The sequence below is a fragment of the Mirounga leonina genome, unplaced genomic scaffold (assembly GCF_011800145.1).
Source record: "Mirounga leonina isolate KUSES-001 unplaced genomic scaffold, KU_Mleo_1.0 Mir_177, whole genome shotgun sequence".
NCBI lineage: Eukaryota > Metazoa > Chordata > Mammalia > Carnivora > Phocidae > Mirounga > Mirounga leonina.
Window position 1 is genome coordinate 128409 of NW_023270459.1, and position 18631 is coordinate 147039.

Consider the following 18631-nt stretch of genomic DNA (forward strand, 5'->3'; position numbering starts at 1 on the left):
CCCTCAACTGACAAATCCACCACCCATGGGGCCATCTGTCCAAGAGGCAAGTGTGGCCCTATTACTCCTGCTAAAACACCCTGGTGCCGGTCCAGGGCCTCAAACCTCAAAGTCATCATGCCCGGTGTTACTCAGAGCCCACCGGTTTTACGGCCTCATCGCTCACACCTCCTCGGTCGTCCCTAAGGCTCCAAGTACAACACTCTTTACGGTCTGCTGAAATGGGTTCTACTGTTCTCGCTGCCTGGCAAGGCATTGTGTCCTCTGTTTTGTGACTGTTGAGAACTCGAGATCTAACACAAACGGGCTCCCCCTGGCTTCCCTCAGGTCATTGGTTTCCACACCTCCTCTAACCTGTCACCCCAAGCCTTTTAAAAAGTTATGGCACCCTTTGAAACAAAGAAACTGCGCATGGCACCTTAAAAAGAGAAGCAGAGGTGCCCCGACTGAAAGTATAGTTGCAGCAGGAGTCAAGGCCGACAGTTCCACACTGGCGCACGCTCAGAGCCTCACGCTTGGACAGGACAGAGTCTGGGGGATGCTGCCATACACTGAGGACATGTTAAACTGCCGCAGCCTCTCTGGAGTGCGGTCTTGGTGGCGGCGATCGAAATGTAAGAATAAACCTCTGACCCAGGAATTACACTTCCAGGAATCAACACTACAGGTGGCTCCCCACAAGAATGCAAAGATGGATGTGCCAGTCCCTCAGCCCAGCACTGCCCACTGTGCTCCAATGGGGAAGCAGGAGATGCCACAGGACAGAGGAGATCCAAGTGTGGAAACACAGAAAGATCCCCAAGAGACTGTGGTACGTGGGAAAAGGACAAGGTGTCACTGCAGCATCGACTACCCCAGCAGAAAGCTTCCCGGGCCCCCAACAGGAGACCGGCTAAATTAACACAGAGTAAACTGATGGCTGCATCAAAATACGAGGCAGCCACCAAATAAAAAGGGGAGAAACTAAGCAAATGTCCACTAACGGAGAACTGATGATGTGAATATGGTAGGTACACACAACGACTGCAAACCATGTGGAAGAACAAAATCTCCTACGTAGCAACAGAAAAAATCTCTAAGATAAATAATTAAGTAAAAACCAATGTGAAGGGGCGCCTGGGTGGTTCAGTCGTTAAGCGTCTGCCTTCGGCTCAGGTCATGATCCCGGGGTCCTGGGATCGGGCCCCACGTCGGGCTCCTCGCTCGGCGGGAAGCCTGCTTCTCCCTCTCCCGCTCCCCCTGCTTGTGTTCCCTCTCTCACTGTGTCTCTCTGTGTCAAATAAATAAAATCTTAAAAACAAACAAACCATGTGAAATACTGTGCTACCTTTTGTGTTAAGAGAAGAAAAATGACAATCATCTTTCTTGTATTTGGATAAAGAAATCCCGAAGACTGGGGGTTCCCGTGTGGGGAGGGCATATGTGAACAATGTGGGGACGGGGAAGGTCTCCAGGAGACTTTACACTGCGTTATCTTCTGACATCTCTCTCTTAGTATCTTTGGAAACCACATAAATTCATTAACTATTCAAAAATGTTTTTAACTGAGCTAGATCTGTATTATCTGTGTGAAGGAAAGACAGCCAAGATTGTTAAATGGGGGAAAAAAAATGCAAGGTTTAGAGCAGTTTGTAGAGCATAAACGTGGTGAATTTTTGGTTAAGAAAACATGTTTTTTATTAAAAAGATAATGAGGTCACGAAAGACAAAATGAACACTGGGAAACTGTTTCACACTAAAGAGCCCTGACAAGAGAACGCAATCCATGATCCTGGACTGGATCCTGGACCAGGAACACAATTGCTGTAAAGGAAACTGCTGGGACAACTGACAAAATTTAAATGTGGACTGTGGAGGAGATAATAACATTATATCAATGTTAAATTCGATAACTGTACTGTGGTTAAGACAGCATCTTTATTCTTAGGAAATGCAGGCTGAAGACTAAAAACTAAAGACATGATGTAGGCACCCTACTCTCCAGTGGACCAGATAGGAATCAGACACAGATACTCTGTGTTTGAGAAATGGTGAAAGCAAATTGGCAAATGTTAGAATCTGGGCAAGACTGAGATTTCTTAGGGCTTTTGAGTTTGAAATCATCTTCCAGTGAGAGTGAAGGGGAGAAAAAAAAAGAGTACACGGGTACAAATAAGAGGGAGGGAGGAGAAGAAGACCAAGAGGAAGCACCCGGGGAAGCCACCCTGCCTGAGGTCTCGTGACACACTTTACATCTAGAGCTCCTACTGATAACGGCGTTAAGTAGTATTTACTGAGCACTTACTATGCTCCAGGCATTGGTAGAAGTGTTCTAATGGACTGGCTTAATGGCCCTACACCCAACTCAGTGACTCCCATTGAGAGCAAGCTGAAATACAGGGAGGGGGGCTGTCCAGGGCTGTGAGCGGACGAGCAGGAGCTGGGTCCACAGAGTCTGGCCCCAGAGCTGCAGCCATGGTCCCGTGTACAGCATTGTCAAGTGTCAGTCACGGTTCTCAGGGACTCAAGTTGGACCGCAGGACCGCCACCCTCTATCTTGTTCTGTTTTGCATCCATCCCCACACTTCTAGAAGACTGTGCACTGTAGGAAGCCTGGCTCAAGCAGTATGATGTGAAGGAAGGGAGAGGTTTTGGGATGAGGGGATGCCACAGCGGGCCAAGCGCCAACAGCACTGCCTTTGTGAGCAGACAGGCTATTCCACAGCGAAGAGAAAAGAAATTCCTGGGTGTGTTTAGAAAATGTCCCTCTGGTATCTAGGACTGGAGGAAGGCTGCACACACCTGACATCCCCAAACCTCTCCAAGGTGCCGTGTGACAGCTTCGCACGAAAGACCAAAGAGGGTAGAATGGCAGAATCTTGCCCAAAACGAGAGCCAACATTCCCGTCTGGTAAAGAGAGGCAAAGAGCTATAGCAAGAGCTGCTGGATGGGGCGGACGATGGACAGAGGTATTCTGAGAAAGAAGCCTGCAGGTCCAGCTGACAGGACCAACGTTTGGTTCTGCCAACTCCCACAGGCTGCTGGCACTCACCGCAAAGCAGCCAATCACGTCATTCTCTGCAAACTTGTCTCCATAATTCTCAAACCGGCTGTTGGTGGACTTCTTCCCAGTGCCTCCGTAGCCATAGGAGAAAGGCTCTTCGCCTGATGGAAGAAACAGTCAACGACTGGTTAAGCCCACCATGGTCCCAACAGCCTTTATGGCTGCCACATACTTTTAAAGAAAAAAAATTAGTTTCTTTACTCGTTTTACTAATCAGATGCTTTTGGGGTGAGGGGAGGAGGTGAGGAAGGTCCTGCTGAAAGGAAGCCCCTCATTATGCAGAATTCTAGGGGGGGCTTGGTGGGTTTAGGTATGAAGTCTGGGGATGGGAGCCGACCTGAACCACTGCACAAACAGAGGGAGAATCTGGAAAGAGAGGGAGGAGGGGAAAGAGGAGCTAGGATGAAGGCGGACTGCATGCAGAGGCGCAACCTTCCTCGTGACACTCAACATACAGTTGAGTCTACTAATGACATCCATTTTTTTGTGCCAGTGGGTTCTGGGCAGAAATCAGGCAAGGGCCTGGGTTCTGCTTCTGGAGACTGTGAGGTTTACACGCTAGGGAAGGCACTGGATTTGCTCAGGCTACAGAACTGGGGGCTGAAGCAATGGGAGGAGGAGTGAGATCCTGAGGGCCCTGCCTGACACCCAGGGTGTATGGAGATCCTTGGCCAGGAACCCAAGGAGCATCCTGCCAGAAATGCAGGCGCTGACAGGCATGAATTCCAGGCCCAATGCTTCTACATACCAGCTGCTCGCCCCGGACATCTGACCACTCTGGGCTTTGAACCTTTACCTGTATCAACTACCCACCATTTACACCCAAAAACTCAGACAGAGAGAAATCGAGAGGACATAGGCATCTGAAATAAAAAGTGTGAATATCTATCTAAATGGAACTGTACACTCCTGACTTAACATTTCTACTTTTAAGGGTCAGTCTTAAGTGAACAGTCAGATCATTACACACAAGGATAGCTCAAGAGTTTAACTGCAAAAAATTGCAATCAACTTACATGATCCACAGAACACTTACTTGTAAGTGACACTACTACAAAATGGAAAATTGTGCAGTGGTCAAACAGCTCTACTTACTTACAAAAATACGCCCAGCATCTATTAAGTAGAGAAAAAAAACCAGGCTACAAGATAGTACCATAGTGTGACCCAGTTTGAGATATACAAAGAACAAAAGAACTGTCCAGAAGACTGCAGATAAAAATGTTAACACTGGTTATCTCGCAAGTTTGGGAGGATTTTCATTTCCCCCTCTCCGTACGGCCTGAACTGTTATAAAGAGTACACATTCTCATAATCAGAATGTTTGTATGACCAAAGCAAAAGGTCTCTGCATGGGTCATCGAAATCAGTCACCTGGGGCCGGATGTCACTTGAGGCCCGTTGAACATTCAAACCCTCTCAATGGGCAGCCCCTCTCTCTGCCAACCAACCCCCTGCTCTCTGCTTCCCCTTCTACTCTGGGTTTGGCTCTGGACAGAAAACCCCAGACAGAACTGAATGGGACTTGAGGAACTTATTTTCAGCATGGTTTGAGGACAGAAGACAACAGATCTTTTTAAAGAAAGGGATCAGCCTTCTAAAGAGAACTGTGGACCCTCTCCTAAAAGATAAAGAATCAATTTCTCATAGAAAAGTTAAGATGACTGTGGTCCTTCCAGTTGAATCCTGTACACCTGAAGACAGGCAGGAGGTGTCCCACCCTGGGCTAGCTGTGTTCTGAGTCCCATGCTGGGAAGAGAAGTTTAGGAAGCTTGAGAATCCAGGGACAGAGGCAGCTGCTCTAGTATCTGGACTGCTAGGCTGCCCTCCCCTTACCCAGCTGCGTGCTGCAGGAGTCCAGGGACCAGCCGATACGGACGACGTGCGGGTCGGGCTCTGTGGAAGGAAGGTGCTTCACAGAGATTTCCTCATTGATCTGGGGACAAAGAATAAGAGGGCTCAGAACTGATGCTCGGAGGCTTGCAGATTACAAGGCAATACAAGAGGGCAGCACGCAGGTATTAAAAATCAGCAGTGGCTCTTGTTGCTGGGGAAAAGCCGCTCAGAAGGGCCTGTGGCACTGAACCCAGGAACTCTGAGGGGCTCAGGAAGTACAGCGCCACAGAGACAGGCACTTCAAAATGTAGTTGTTTTAAAAAAAAAAAAATTTATTTATTTTTTTGACAGAGAAAGAGAGCACAAGCAGGGGGAGGGGCAGAGGGAGAGAGAGAAGCAGGCTCCCCTCTGAGCAGGAAGCCCGACGCGGGGCTTGATCCCAGGACCCTGGAATCATGACCTGAGCTGAAGGCAGATTCTTAATCAACTGAGCCTCCCAGGCACTCCATACAGTTATTTTTCAATTTTAACATGCTGCAAGGGAAATGGGGACTTTCCTACTTAGCGTAGAAGGATAAATTGGCACCATGTCTTTGGCAGGCAATTTAGCAACCTCTATCAAAACTGCAAATGCATATGCTCTATAACCCAGCAATTCAACTTCCAGTTTACAGATGCACCCATAGGTGTACGCGTGACCACACGACACACGCACAAGGATATTCAGTGTGACACTGTTTATATTAAAAACAACTCCCCCTCCCCCCACAAACCATCAGTAGGGCACTGCCAAAAATAAAATTAAAAAATAAGGCACTGCCACGTTACGGCACATCCATGCCACAGAATAGATGAAGCAGCCAGAGAGCGAAGCATGGCTGAGGTACAGGGACGGAACCTGTCATCCAAGACACGGTACTAAGTACAAAAAGCAGAAAGAATGAACCGCGCCTTCTGACTTACCTTACAGGTTAGACTGCCTAACAACCCTACCTATCTGTATTAGTTGGTGGCTTCTGTAAAGTTAACCTATTCTGTTGACTTTTGGATGCACATTTCCACATTTTGATGTGTCCCAATCAGGGTAGATCTTACAACTGATGTGGTAAGAAAGCACTCTGGAGGTTTAATTGACAGTGTTTCTCTGAGTGGCACACAAAACAATGTGCAACTCAAAAACGACAGACTTAGTCAATCAAAAATGATAATCCTTGGTCAGCTTGCCCCTCTAAAAAACGAGGAGCGTAGTGCCTATTTCACGATGGTACAGTGGGGATTAACGGAGATGTCCATGTAAAGAGCCCGGCACTGTTATCTAGTGCATGCAAACAGTTCTGTAAATACTAGCGGTCATAAATAAGTTTGGATTTACAAGGAACACGCAAGAAACTGTTAACATTGTTATTTCTGGAGAGTAGAATGGGGACTAGGAGGATCTGAGTCTAATTTCTGCTTTTTTTACCCTACACTCTTCTGTGCTATCCGAATTTTCGCTCAACACGAGACTGTGCCATTTTTCTAAACATAACCTGACACGAACCGTGGGGAGACAATGGTAGAGGACGGCCTGGTGGCTCTTTGCCCAGCTCTCCTTCTGGCCTCTCTTTAACTGGCAGGGTCCACTTCCATTCTTTCTAGCTCATTTTTCTTCCAAACAAATCCTTTTCCCAGTTCTACAAACATGTTATCCCTAGCGAGGTTGGCTGTATGATACCTGGGTCAAATCTCACTGAAGGGAAAAATTTTTAAAAATCCCACCAAGGAAAAATCAGCTTGATGAGGCACTGTACGGTTGGCTTGCTTTCCCAATAGGGCGTTCAGCAACGACATGGTTCTCGAGTCCATCGTGCTTTTTTTGCTTGGACACACACAGTCTATGCTCAGTCTCTTTTACAGTCGTGGCTCTGACCCAGTAGCTGATGAATGGCTCATGCCAAAGGATGGACCTGCTTTCCGTTCCTAACCCCTCAGTTGCTCCCACTCACCTTCATCTCAAAGCACACACGGCCCCTTCTGACTCCATAGCTGGCACGGGCTCCTGACCACAGGTAGGCAAAGCCCTCAATCGTGAGAGGGTAGCCACTGCTCCGGTCTCGGGCCACCTTGAAGTGGAGATCGCAGTTATCTGTGAGGAAAAAGCTGGGAATTAGCTGATATCTTGAAGATCAAGAGAGGGAGAGGCACAGGCAAAGAAAGTCCTCCAAGAGCGTTAACCAGGAGTACGCAAGCAGACACATCGTGTGGGCAGGGTCCTGAGAAACCAGCACACCAGCTAGCCGTTCTCCCACTCGGTAGCAAGGCTCCGGACTACTGCAAACTCGCCGGCACAGGAAAAGCAGCCATCACACAAAGGAACTGGGCTCTCCACGTGGCTGCGGTCCAAGGATGGCGGTCGGAGGAGCCCCCAGAAATTGTACACAAATGCACTTTCCGGGAAGGTACATGTGATAGGGAAAGGGTCCGTATCTCATCATGTTCAAGGGACTTAGCACAGGGAAATGGTTAGGGTGTATGGCTCTGGGATTAGCCTTTACATGCTAAGTCTATCGGTTTGGGAGCCAGACTCCTGCTGTCAAGAGCTGCACAAACATCTGACCCAGACCCACACTTGCCACCAGGCACCACTGTCCAGGTGCACCACAGGCTCCCACCTCTTCTGTGGGTCTTGGACTCTCCTGCTGGAGCTCCGACTCTTCCCACTCTTCAAAGGGCCCGTCAGGCCTCCAAGAAAGTCTTTCCTGACCACCCCATCTTTTCTGTAAAGGCTGAGAGTTGTGGTCTGTACATTTGGCATTTGATCGGCCACCACTTCACTGACCACTGCCACCCTATACTTAAAAAAAGTTTAGCTTTACTCTGGGTATATGGGCTTTGAGATCCTATGATAGAAGGGACTGTGTACGAGGTGTCTTTCTCTCTTCCAAAGTACAAAGCCACTGCTCTATAAATGTGAGCTATGCAAAAAAATACACAAATTGTTGTTAAGTTTTGGCTCTGTTGAAAAGTACAGTGTTCTCAGACACGATCTGGCTTCATTTAAAGTCAGGTTCCCAGGTTCTACCGCTGAGATCCTGTCTGAGGAGAGGCAGGATCTCTTATCACCACTACCCCTAGGGTTCAGATGCATAGTCAAGGGGAAGCCACTTATCCAGTGGAAAGAAACTGGAGGACGGAGAGCAGGGCGGGCCAGGCTAATGCCTCTGAGGACAAGGTGGCATTAGTTTCACCAGGAATGTGAGTAGTAGATGGAAACTGGGGGACTGGTCATCAAAGAGTTAAGTTTCCCCAGCTGCACTCAGGTTCCCTTCTTGGGTAGCTGACAACCCCCTGGGTGTTCGGGGTTTTCCAAATTGCCCTCGTACCCATTCTGAGGAGTGTTACTGAAAGTTCTCTAAGGTATCAGGGCAGGGTTATACCTCCCTGAAGAGAAGGTGAAAGAAGAAAAACGACCTGCCCAGGATCCCAGGTAGAGCTGGGAGATCTTCAGCCTCTGAACCAGTACCCTCGCTCCAGAGCCCAGTTTCTCACATCCCAGTTTCCCAGTACTGACTACAAAGTAGAATCAGATAGGCACCCCAAGGACTCACATGTGTCGATGGCAACAAGGGTGTCATCAAAGTCATCTTCGTCCTCTTCAGCGGGAGGTTGAGGAGAGCGGCCCCTGTCAAGAAAAAGGGTTAAGTCCCATGAGAACAGTTGGATGAGCACAAAGGAAGGGAAATGAAGGTTCTGCTGGAATTGACAAGTGGCCTCCAGATTGCTTCCTGGATTTCAGTTTCTTCCCACAGAGCTTAGCAAAAGCACTCGGCCACCCTACACCCTTGCCATGAGAGCAATGACTGTTAGCTCCTAGAGTGGGGACAGGGACTAGAGAAGGTGCCCTCTGCTCAAGAGGGCCAGCAGAATCATTTAGCTGGCTTGTTCAAAGATGACTCCCCTCACACCCCAAGATTCTAAGCCACGCCCTGTGCATGGTGAGAGCTGCCTCCATACTGGCCTCTGTTACCAATGGGAGGATACAGTAGTCCAGCAGGGACTGGGCCAGAAAGGGGACTATGCAAGGGCTCAGATCAACCCCAGTCATCACAATCTGTCCACATCTTCCTAAGACTCTATATCCGCAAGTGTTTGAAATGACCCATTTTTTTTTCAGTCTCTTTCGGTCAAGTGTCCTAAATTATGAATGAGACTCATCTCCTACCAAAACACCAAAATGGGACTAATGTTAAAATACTGCTGGTTTCCACTTATAGGAATAAAGGAGAAACGTAGAAGAATGGGGCCCAACGTGCAGGGTCCTGCCTGGGACACTGGGCCCTTGTCCACCGTGTGCCTGGATCAAGTAGCCGAGGCCCATCTGGGAGGCTTCCCTCTGGTGAGTGCCCTTCCAGCCCTGCCAGTCCAGGGCCAGCACAGAGACCTGTACAAGGAAGGAGCGCATCACACAGGAAGTCTATCCTAGAAAGCTTTCCCTGCCAACCTCAAGTTGGAGCAAGTATTCCTCCTTTGCTCTCCACAGGCAGGCAGCTTAGGCCTCTGCTCTGCAGGAGGCACTGGGAGAAACTCCTAAGAGGTGGTTCCACATCGTACCTTTAGTCACAGCCAAGAGACCCAGGCCCTGTCTCAGAGTCACAAGCCATGAGAGGATGGAGTCCACCAAGTAGGAAATAAAATGTGTCAGACAACTAGTCTAGATGAGTAGAGAAGGAATGGTCATTCCTAGTTTGTGATCAGAAAACTCTTCACCCAGAAGCTGAAGGAGGGGAGGGTAGGATTGGGGCTGAGCAGAGGGTTGGAGAGGGCTTGTCAGGAAAGGAAAATGCCCAGGGTAGAGAGGCCACTCCCTCCTCTAAATCTCCTGACACTCACACGCATCCTGCCTACTGGCCCCACTAGGTTGTGGCGTACTTGTGTGTCTATCTCAGGCCCTACACTGGGACCAAAAGAGGGCAAAACCCACTGTCCAAATCATCCATGTCCCCAGTGTCCAGCCCAAGGGCAAGCACCTTGTGAAAGGAGCATGAGTGTGACGATGAATAAACGAGGAGACAGACGGGAGGGTGTGTTTGGGGGAAGAGTCAGGAAATAAATCTTTCCATCAAGGCATATTAAGCAGCCACGAAGAAAAGGACACCATACAGGACAACAGGGCTGTGAGGCAAAGGACTGAAAAGGCAGGTTGGCACCTCACATGCGAAAAGCAAAGTGTTTGGACTTTATCCTGAAGGTAATGAGAAGGGAGGAGCTGAGGGAAGGAGTAAAAGTTTAGCAAAGCTGAATCTGGCAGTGAGTGCAGGGAGGGCTGAGCGAGTGTGTAAGGGCAGGGAGAGCCCTGCCCCCTTTGTTAGTCCAAAGGTCCCAGCGGGCACCAGGCTACGGACACAGAAACCTACTGGGAAAGGGGGGGACTATGGCCTCACACACCCACCTCCTATCTTCTCGGTGCTCGAAGTATCCCCGTCCCCGGTTTTCTTCATAAGGCCTCTTGCGACTCTGGAACTGCTGTCTGTCTGGCTTGAGTTGAGATGCTTCGGGCGGGAGGAAGCTGGCGGGTGCTTCTTGCTTCATCTCTGTCTTCACTTCTGTCAGGACAAATCCAGACAGTCAAGACACTTGGAAACTCCCTAGTTATCACTTTTCTGGTCCCTTTTACCTCAGGAGATGTTGGCAGGGTCCTGACTACAGTGATGATGGGCTGGGCACAGGCAGCTTGCTGGGTTCAATGGAAGCCTGCCAAGGGAGCCAAGAAGGCCGTACTGGAGAATAGGGCCAGGGTAAAGGGGGGCCGGAGATGGCCAGCCAGGCCCATCAGCGCTGGCAGTTGATGAGGTGACAGATGTCAGTCAAATCACTCTCAGGCTTCAGGGGGAGGAAGAGGGGACTTCAGTACTGAATAAAGGCAAGCTCTCTTAAAGGCCCACCCAAAGGTAGAATGGCTGCCTTTGGCTACTTTGCCAAAGGCCCCATGAAAGCTGGCAGCTACCTGGGCCCACACCAAGCAGGAGAGAGCCCTAGAAAATTTCTAAGATCCCTTTAAACTGAGATCCCATGATCCGACATTCTCCAATTTCTCCTCCCAGAGAATCTCTCCCAACTCAGTTCTTACAAAGCTTCTTTAGTCTGGTGGCTGGGGGGGTGGGTGTCAATTCAACAGGACATTGTGGTCCCACAGCAAAGACCACTGGCTTCAATCACTCTACCACAAAGCCCAGAATCACTGCAGAAGTGGGAGGTGGGTGGGGGGTCTGCACTCAGGCCAGCCTATAGGTGTGACGGCCTTAATAAGTCACACCACAAATAGAAAGTCAGGATGGGATAACATGCTGTAAACCACAGGAAAGGCCCAGTCTCAGGCAGACCTCAAGAATCAGAACCAAGAATCTAAGAACCTAATCAAGAGCAAACTGGAACCAGAATCTATGCCTGATGCTGTGGATCACTCCCATCTCCTCACTTCAGCACTCAACCCAAGACCACCTTGGATCACTCCCTAGCTCTGGCACATACAGAGAAGGCTCCTGGGCCTCCAGGGCAGGGACTGCGCTCACCCATCTGAAGAGAGCGTCCGTGGTCCCAGCACAGAGCTGCGCTCACAGGAGGCCCTGATAAGTGTCTGTTGGTAACACACAGAAAATACTCTCCTTGGGCCAAATGATCCCACAAGTCTCACAGAGCCTGACACAAATCTACAGTTTAACCTACATTAAAATTAAAATCCTGAGGATTTCACTTTGTGGATGAACCAAGATGGGAATTAGATACAATCAACTAGATTTACTAAGAAAAGGCACCAGGGCCACAACACAGTGAAAGGAACACAAGACTGGGAGGCAGTCCTGGCTCTGTCATTACTCAACAATGGGACCTTGCTTTCCAAATAATAGGACGCAAATGGTTGGGAATGCTCATTAACCAATAGCAGTGGCCCAGGCACCGGTTTCCCAGGTTCTAACCCCAGCTCTGCCATCAGACAAGCCACCTCCCCAGTCTATAAAATGGGAGGCAAGAGCGGAGTTACATCTGGTGTTCCCAAACTGACACTACAGGGAACTTTGTTCTACAAAGACATACTTGGGAAACCCTGGGTTTAAATAATATGACACAGGGTTTTTTTCAGTCCAGGACTTCTCAGGGCCTTTAATGCTCTGAGTACAGTGATTCTCCCAGGGGTGGGATAGCACATGCTGCATTTTCCAGATATATTTTGGCCAGGGAACCCTTTCCTGGGAAGTCCCTAATGATATCTCCTAGAACAATATTCTTCAGAACATGGGAACAACTGGACTACATTCAGAAGGTCCTTGCTGGATTCCACATTCTAAGATTTTAAATAAGACTCAAGTACTGGCCTCTGAGTCTAAACTCTCCAGGGTGTTGGTACTAACATCTGAAAACAGATACCATGAAGACTGCCCTCTCTCAACACCTGGGAGCAGGATTAAATTCTCTCCTTCAGAAGAACCTTGCGAGAGTGACTGCCAAATGGACTGCCCAAGAGGAAGACAGGCTTTAGGCAGAGGGCACGGGCCACGTACAGATTCTGCTTCCCTCAAGAGATGTGCAACGCGCACGTTCCCACCTGGGCGATAGGCCTGCTGCTGCTCCATTTCCAGCGGTCTCCTCTCGTAGCCAGACTCGTTCTCTTGCTTGATGACCGGGCTCTCATAGAATTGGTTTTGCCTGGTAATATTGTCCATGACATCTTAAAACAAAAGACGGCCAGTTAGAAGGGTGCTTCTTCCTAGATATACTTTGGGGTATGAGAGAGCAGGAGTAAATGATGACTCCAGGGACGCTTGGGTGGCTTAGTTGGTTAAGCATCTGCCTTTGGCTCAGGTCATGATCCCAGGGTCCTGGGATCGAGTCCCACATCGGGCTCCTTGCTCAGCAGGGGGCCGGCTTCTCCCTCTGCACCTCCCCCTTGCTCGTTCTCTCTCTCTCTCTTTCTCTCTGACAAATAAATAAATAAATAAAATCTTTAACAAAAATAAAAAAAAAAAAAAAAAAAAAGAAGGGTGCTTCTTAGGACCGGAGGTGGCTTTCTGGTGCTACACGATGTCATCCCCACTGGAAACAGTCTGCCAAAGGCTAAAAGGTGGGACAACACCTTCAGACGGAAACCTATCTGGGCAGTCAGTGGCCCCAGCTGCCTGAGGACATGCCCTCTCATCCCTCAAATGGCTGGCGGGTGATGCATCTGTGACTGGGTTGTACAGAATCCCAACAAATAAAACCAACTGAGGTACAACTGCTCTGGTTAAAGTGAGGAGACAGGAGGATCAGAGAAGGTATCCAGCTTGACCTTACCCCCAAAGTCCCGACTCCAGGGCTGGGGCAACTCTACAGACACCTGGGACTCCATGCAGCAGTTTAAAATCCACCAGTCTGGCTGTCCTCTGACATGGTGTAATGCGTAAGGAGTTGGCTTTAGGGCACAAATCAGTCCTCTGCCTGGCCCAATTCACTCCCATCTGCACAGTCAACCCTCTTTACGAAGCTCTTCCACCCCCCAATAGCTGCAAAGATAAAGGTATCCATGGGTGCCTCGGTGGCTCAGTTGGTTAAACGCCTGCCTTCAGCTCAGGTCATGATCCCAGGGTCCTGGGATTGAGTCCCAGGCATCGGGCTCCTTGCTCAGCAGGGAGCCTGCTTTGCTTCTCCCTCTGCCTGCCGCTCCCCCTGCTTGTGCTCTCTCTAATAAATAAATAAATAAAATCTTAAAAAAAAAAAAAAAAGATAAAGGGTATCCAACACAGCTGAAAGGGAAATGGGAAATGGGGGGAGGGAGAAGGAAAGGAACTGTTAAGAAAACAGGAGTCCTAACAGTGGCCTTTAGACTCATTAGGGAATATGTCCTGAAATATTTAGAGCTAGGTGGGAAGGGTCCTGAGAAAGTGTCTTATAGAATAAGACTAAGAATAGAAGCTTATTCTTATTAGAATAATATTAACTATCCATGGAGTGCATACTACACACCAGACCCTGGGGTACAGCTAAGAGTAAGCTTGCCCCACTGAAGCCTTCAGGTTAGTGAAACAGACATACATTAAACAAATACTTAAACACAAAAAGCAAATTCTAATTGTGCTCACATCTATGAAGAAATTAAGACAGGGACCCAGAAAGTAACAGAGAAGCCTTGACTCAAAGAATACATAGGAGAGAGCTCAGTGATGAGAACAGAGGAAACATTCGTGGGGTTGGAATAACATGTGAAAGCTCAGAGGTGAGACTAAAACCAGAGTAGCAAACTCAAGAAGACCCTTGCAGCCCAAGCCAGAGAGAAGTTTGGAAACCCAGGATGAGCAGCAAGCAGGCTTTCCACCCCAGGGGCAAGCTCTGCTAGGTGCCTCTAGGGCCCTTCTAGTGGCTGTGCCAGGACCGGCAGAACCACAGGGAAGGAGAGACTCTTCTGCCACTTGCTAACTGATTGGATCCTTTCTCAGAGGACAAATACATCTGGGCACAAACCAGGTGCAGCCCAAAGGGAGGAAAATAACAGATCACATGGTTTGTTACAGCCCTGTTTACCAGAGCTTGAAGGAAGGGTTGCAGCAGGGCATGAAGGGGGCTCAGAGGATTTTGTTGCAGGGGTAAAGGGAAAAAGGAAGAAATAGAGTATCTCCTTAATTGGAACACAGGGAGGGCTTTTCAAACCATTCGGTTTCTTCTAGGCTCCAAGCACAGTGCTCTTCTTCCCACAAATATTCACATCTCTCTTCTCAAGAATTTCTCCTGTGCCCACAGAGGAAGCCACACCCGGATAAGCCATGATTCTGGGGTCCTTCTCCACTCTAAAACATCCACCTCCTAATAACAGGCAGGCCCAGTGCTAAGCTCCCTACACATGTGACCTCATTCAATAACAATCCTGGGGGGCACTATTATTATCCCTGTTGTGCACACAAGGAAACCACTTGGAGGTACACTGACTTGCCCAAGTCATAGAGCCATCTTTAAAACAAAGTCCGTCTGAGTCTAACATGCCCTCTTCTGAGGCACCTCTGGCCACTGGGCCTTCCTCTTAGGCATTCCTGCCAGGGCCTCTCCTGCCCTACACATGCACACTGGGCCACTCCTCCTCCCTTCACAGGTCTCTGCAAGGGGAAGTATTCTTCCCCACACGGGCACATGGGCCCTGGACAATCCCTAGGCTGCCCCCACTGCAAATCTATACTCCAGGACATCCCACCTTTCAGGAACGAATCAGTAAGCACCCAATGCCAACTCAATTTCTTGTCTCTTCTCTCGCCCCCTTGCTCTCCTCATTCTCTTACCCCATGGCACCCTCTTTTCAGAGAAATACCACAAACGCTGGATGCCAGAGTCTTTTCTACTTACTCCTTAACTCCTCCAATCCCCACTCCGGCTAAAAAACCACACTTTTATAACTCCAGATTTCCTCCCTTCCATACCAGGGCCTTCTCTCTTCAGACAATCATAGAGCTACCCTATAACTTCTCGTTCTGAGTCATACCTTCTGGCTCTTACAGCGGTTCCCTACTACACCCTGAGACCCCCAATCCCTGGGGGTCTTTTTCTGGGCACCAAGGAGCCTTCCCGTGAAGGAGACACTCAGCCTCAGAAACACTTCCCTCGCTCCATCCTGAGGCCCCTAGCCAAGTCAACAGATTTTCTTTCTCTTTCCATTCTATACTCTCTCCTCTCCCATATTTGCTAGCCACATAGACACTCCTGTACTGGACACAAGGATCCTCTGTCCCCCAGATCCTTCATCAACTTCAAACTCCACCAACTGTTATCTGCCCCACCCCACTCCCAGCTATCTCTGTTCTTCAAACACTCCATTCTGTTAATCCAAGACCATTCAGCAGTAGCCACCGGATTACCTGTCCTCAGAACCTACCCAGCTCAAGACCTCTTGGTTCGCTGCCCAGTGAAGCATCCTTCCCTCCCCTGCCTGCCTCCAGTGACCAGGGTTCCCTAAACCTCCTCTGAAGTCAACCAGAAGGTCCCCAGATTTCCCAGCACCGAATGCCCAAGTTGGCCCTGCCTCAACGTTGGCCTTCCAGCCCTGGATCTCAGAGTCTCCCAGGCCATCCTCGGACAGAGGTGGGTCCCTCACAGTCCAAACACACAGTAGTCTCCCACATTCCCTAAATGCTCACTAGCCAAATACCAGAGCACCCAGTCCATCAGATCCTCCCCCTGGCCAGACACCAGCACCTCCATCTCACTAACCCATCCCAGTACCAAATAGGAGAATTCCCTATACCCCACCCAGCAGCAAACTCCAAGATCCTCTATTCTCAAAACTCCCAGCTCTAAAAACACGGCTCCCGACGCCCAGCCCATACGCTGGGCTTAGCAGAGCCCTCAAGCCCACCCAGCTCCAAACCCTGAAATCGTCATTTCCAAGACCCTCCTCAGCCCGCGATTAGAAAACCTCTTGTTCTTCCGACACTTGGGCTCCAGAAACCACGGCTTCCGGTCTCCGAGCACTAGGCTCCGGAATCCTCTACACCCCCCGGACCTTCCTCATCTCCGAAACCCAGTGCCCCCACTCCAGTATCTCCCCTGCCCCGAATGCCAGGGTCCACCCTCCGGTCGTCCCGAGGCCCACGGCCCTAGATCCTTTTCAGCGGAGGGTAGCGGGATCCCCCAATCCTCAGGCCATCTCCCCGACCTCAGGCGCCGGGCTCCGCGTCCCACAGCCCTTCCTCGGCCCGGACTCCGGGCTCCCCGACCCCCGCCCCGCGCGCTCTCACAATGTCCGTCCGGCCCCGAGTAGCCGCCAGGCTCCGAGTGCGGCTGCAGCCCGGACGGCGGTGGCTGCGCGGTCCCCTCCAGCTCGGAGCCCCCCTCGGTCTCGACCTCCTCGTTGTTGTGCCCGGGTCGCCCCGGTTCGTCGTCGGCCTCGAGCTCCCGCTCGTCGTCGGGCTCCTCGGCCTCCAGCGCCGCCTGCAGCCGCTCAGCAAGCTCGGCCTTGAGGCCGCGAGTGTCCAGGCCGCGGCGCTGCAGCTCCTCGCGAAGTTCGTTCACCTTCAGACGGCGCACATCCATGGCCCGGGCCCCCGGGGCGGCCCCCGAGCCCGGCCCGGCCTCCCAGGGCTCTGTCCCCCTTAAACCTTTCCTGTCAGGAGGCGAAGGGGGAAAGGGGGGGGGCCCACTCCAATGGCGGCGGCGGCTCAAAATGGCCGCCGCCGCCACCTCCCCCTCCTCCGTGGCCCCATGCGATGCAACACGGGTGCCAATTGGCCATCGCGTGAAGGCAACGGGCGCGGGCCGGGAGACTCAGCCAATCAGAGAGCAGCTTTCAAAAGAACGGCAATGAAAGGGCTCAGGAGCTGCAGGGAGGAAGCGTTGGCCTACGTCGCTGCCGCCGCCGGGGCGGAGGGCGGGAAAAGGCGGGAGGCGGAGCACGCGGTGATTGGGTAGCCCCCGCGCGCCCGCTCCCGTAGGGTCAAATGAAGAAAAAGGAGTAAAGACCTGGTCCAATCAGCGATGGGATCTCAGAAAGCAGCCCGTCCCGCCCCCCCAAAACACTCTCGGCCTTTCCTGCGCGGTCCTTTCATCAAACTGGGGTCTCCTGTAACACATACCCTGATTGGTCTAGATCTCCCGCCCCTAGAGGAGTCCAAGCGGGTAAAACCACTAGAACCAATCAAACGGAGGGTCGGCCGACCAACTCCCCCGCCTCCTTTCACTGTTGCCTTTAAGAAACCGGAAGGATGAATTCGCGAAGGGTCCGCCCCTTGCCGTTCGGGCGGTTTCAAAACAATCTGCCCACCAATCGCAATTATTGTTTTATCTCACCGAAGCTAGAACAGTGGGATCGCTTTAGGAAAAGCTAACCAGATTGGCCGTTCTTCAGCGGACGGCTTCACAAACGTCGCTGTAGAGGGAGGCCGACGAGATAAAGTAGATAAATTATCCTTAATCTGGAAGAAACTCAGTTGCCTTTATGGAAAGGAACCTTTTGACTTCAGAGAGTACCGCAGGTTTGAAGACAGAGGCTAAGCTGACAACGGGAGAAAAGTTGAAAAGGAAATCGCACCCTCTTCCCTTTGATAGTTCATCTCAAGGGGCGCCTCTTTCCACGGTCCTAGCTTCGCCGCCGTCTTTCTCTATGGTTGGTATCTTACGTGGAATGGGCGCTCTGCACGCGACCATAGAGCCTTCCCCTCCGGGAAGACCTCCAGAAGTTCGCGGGTCTCTACCCCAAATCCTCTAAACCGCTGTTCAGTAGTTCTGGCTGTTTGGCGTCTGTACTGACAAGTTCAAGCACACAAGGTTCGTAGTTCAGCCTCACGCTACAAACGCAAACGCCACAGAGTTTCGCAATGTCTACCGCTGCACCACCTGTCGCCTCTTAACTCAAAAGACACAAAACTTCTGTATAAGATACACAATCGGGATACACAATGCAAACGCCCGCTGCCCACTGAGCCATACCGTAAGCCCACAAAAAACGCACACTACTTAGACAAAAACACACACGACACAGATAAACAAATGGCCGTGAGTCAGATCAGATGCATCATCAATGAAGGGCACAAATACACCAAACTGCGGTGTCGATGTGGCCACTCAGGTCCGCACAGACAGGCGGCATCAAACGAGAAAGACAAAGGACAGTTACGCTACACGCTGACACGGCCGCCTCGACGCACAGCACCCACTCAGAAACGGGGCAGACACTCACGTGGGCCCGGAGGTTCCAGTCCAGACACCCCGCCCCTCGCCCACGTCCGACTTCCTCTCCTCCCAGCTTCCCACAAGGATTTGTT

At 50.6% G+C, this 18631-nt stretch overlaps 1 protein-coding gene across 4 annotated transcripts in view; it reads right to left on the minus strand.

The window, feature by feature from the left end:
* HNRNPUL1 (heterogeneous nuclear ribonucleoprotein U like 1) overlaps positions 1–18565 on the minus strand; it is a 36887-nt gene extending 18322 nt beyond the window's left edge. The window contains exons 1-7 of one of the 4 annotated variants that reach the window (XM_035023292.1): positions 16610–17042; positions 12460–12582; positions 10309–10459; positions 8468–8541; positions 6866–7005; positions 4881–4980; positions 3033–3145 (exon numbers count right to left, since the gene is read on the minus strand). In XM_035023292.1, the coding sequence (XP_034879183.1) occupies positions 3033–3145; positions 4881–4980; positions 6866–7005; positions 8468–8541; positions 10309–10459; positions 12460–12582; positions 16610–16904 (996 nt within the window). In that variant the 5' untranslated portion in view covers positions 16905–17042. Of the gene's footprint in view, positions 1–3032; positions 3146–4880; positions 4981–6865; positions 7006–8467; positions 8542–10308; positions 10463–12459; positions 12621–12904; positions 13446–16609; positions 17043–18546 lie in introns of those variants that run through there. The other 3 variants (XM_035023291.1, XM_035023295.1, XM_035023294.1) reach the window with 3 other exon arrangements.
* Positions 18566–18631: the final 66 nt, after the last annotated feature.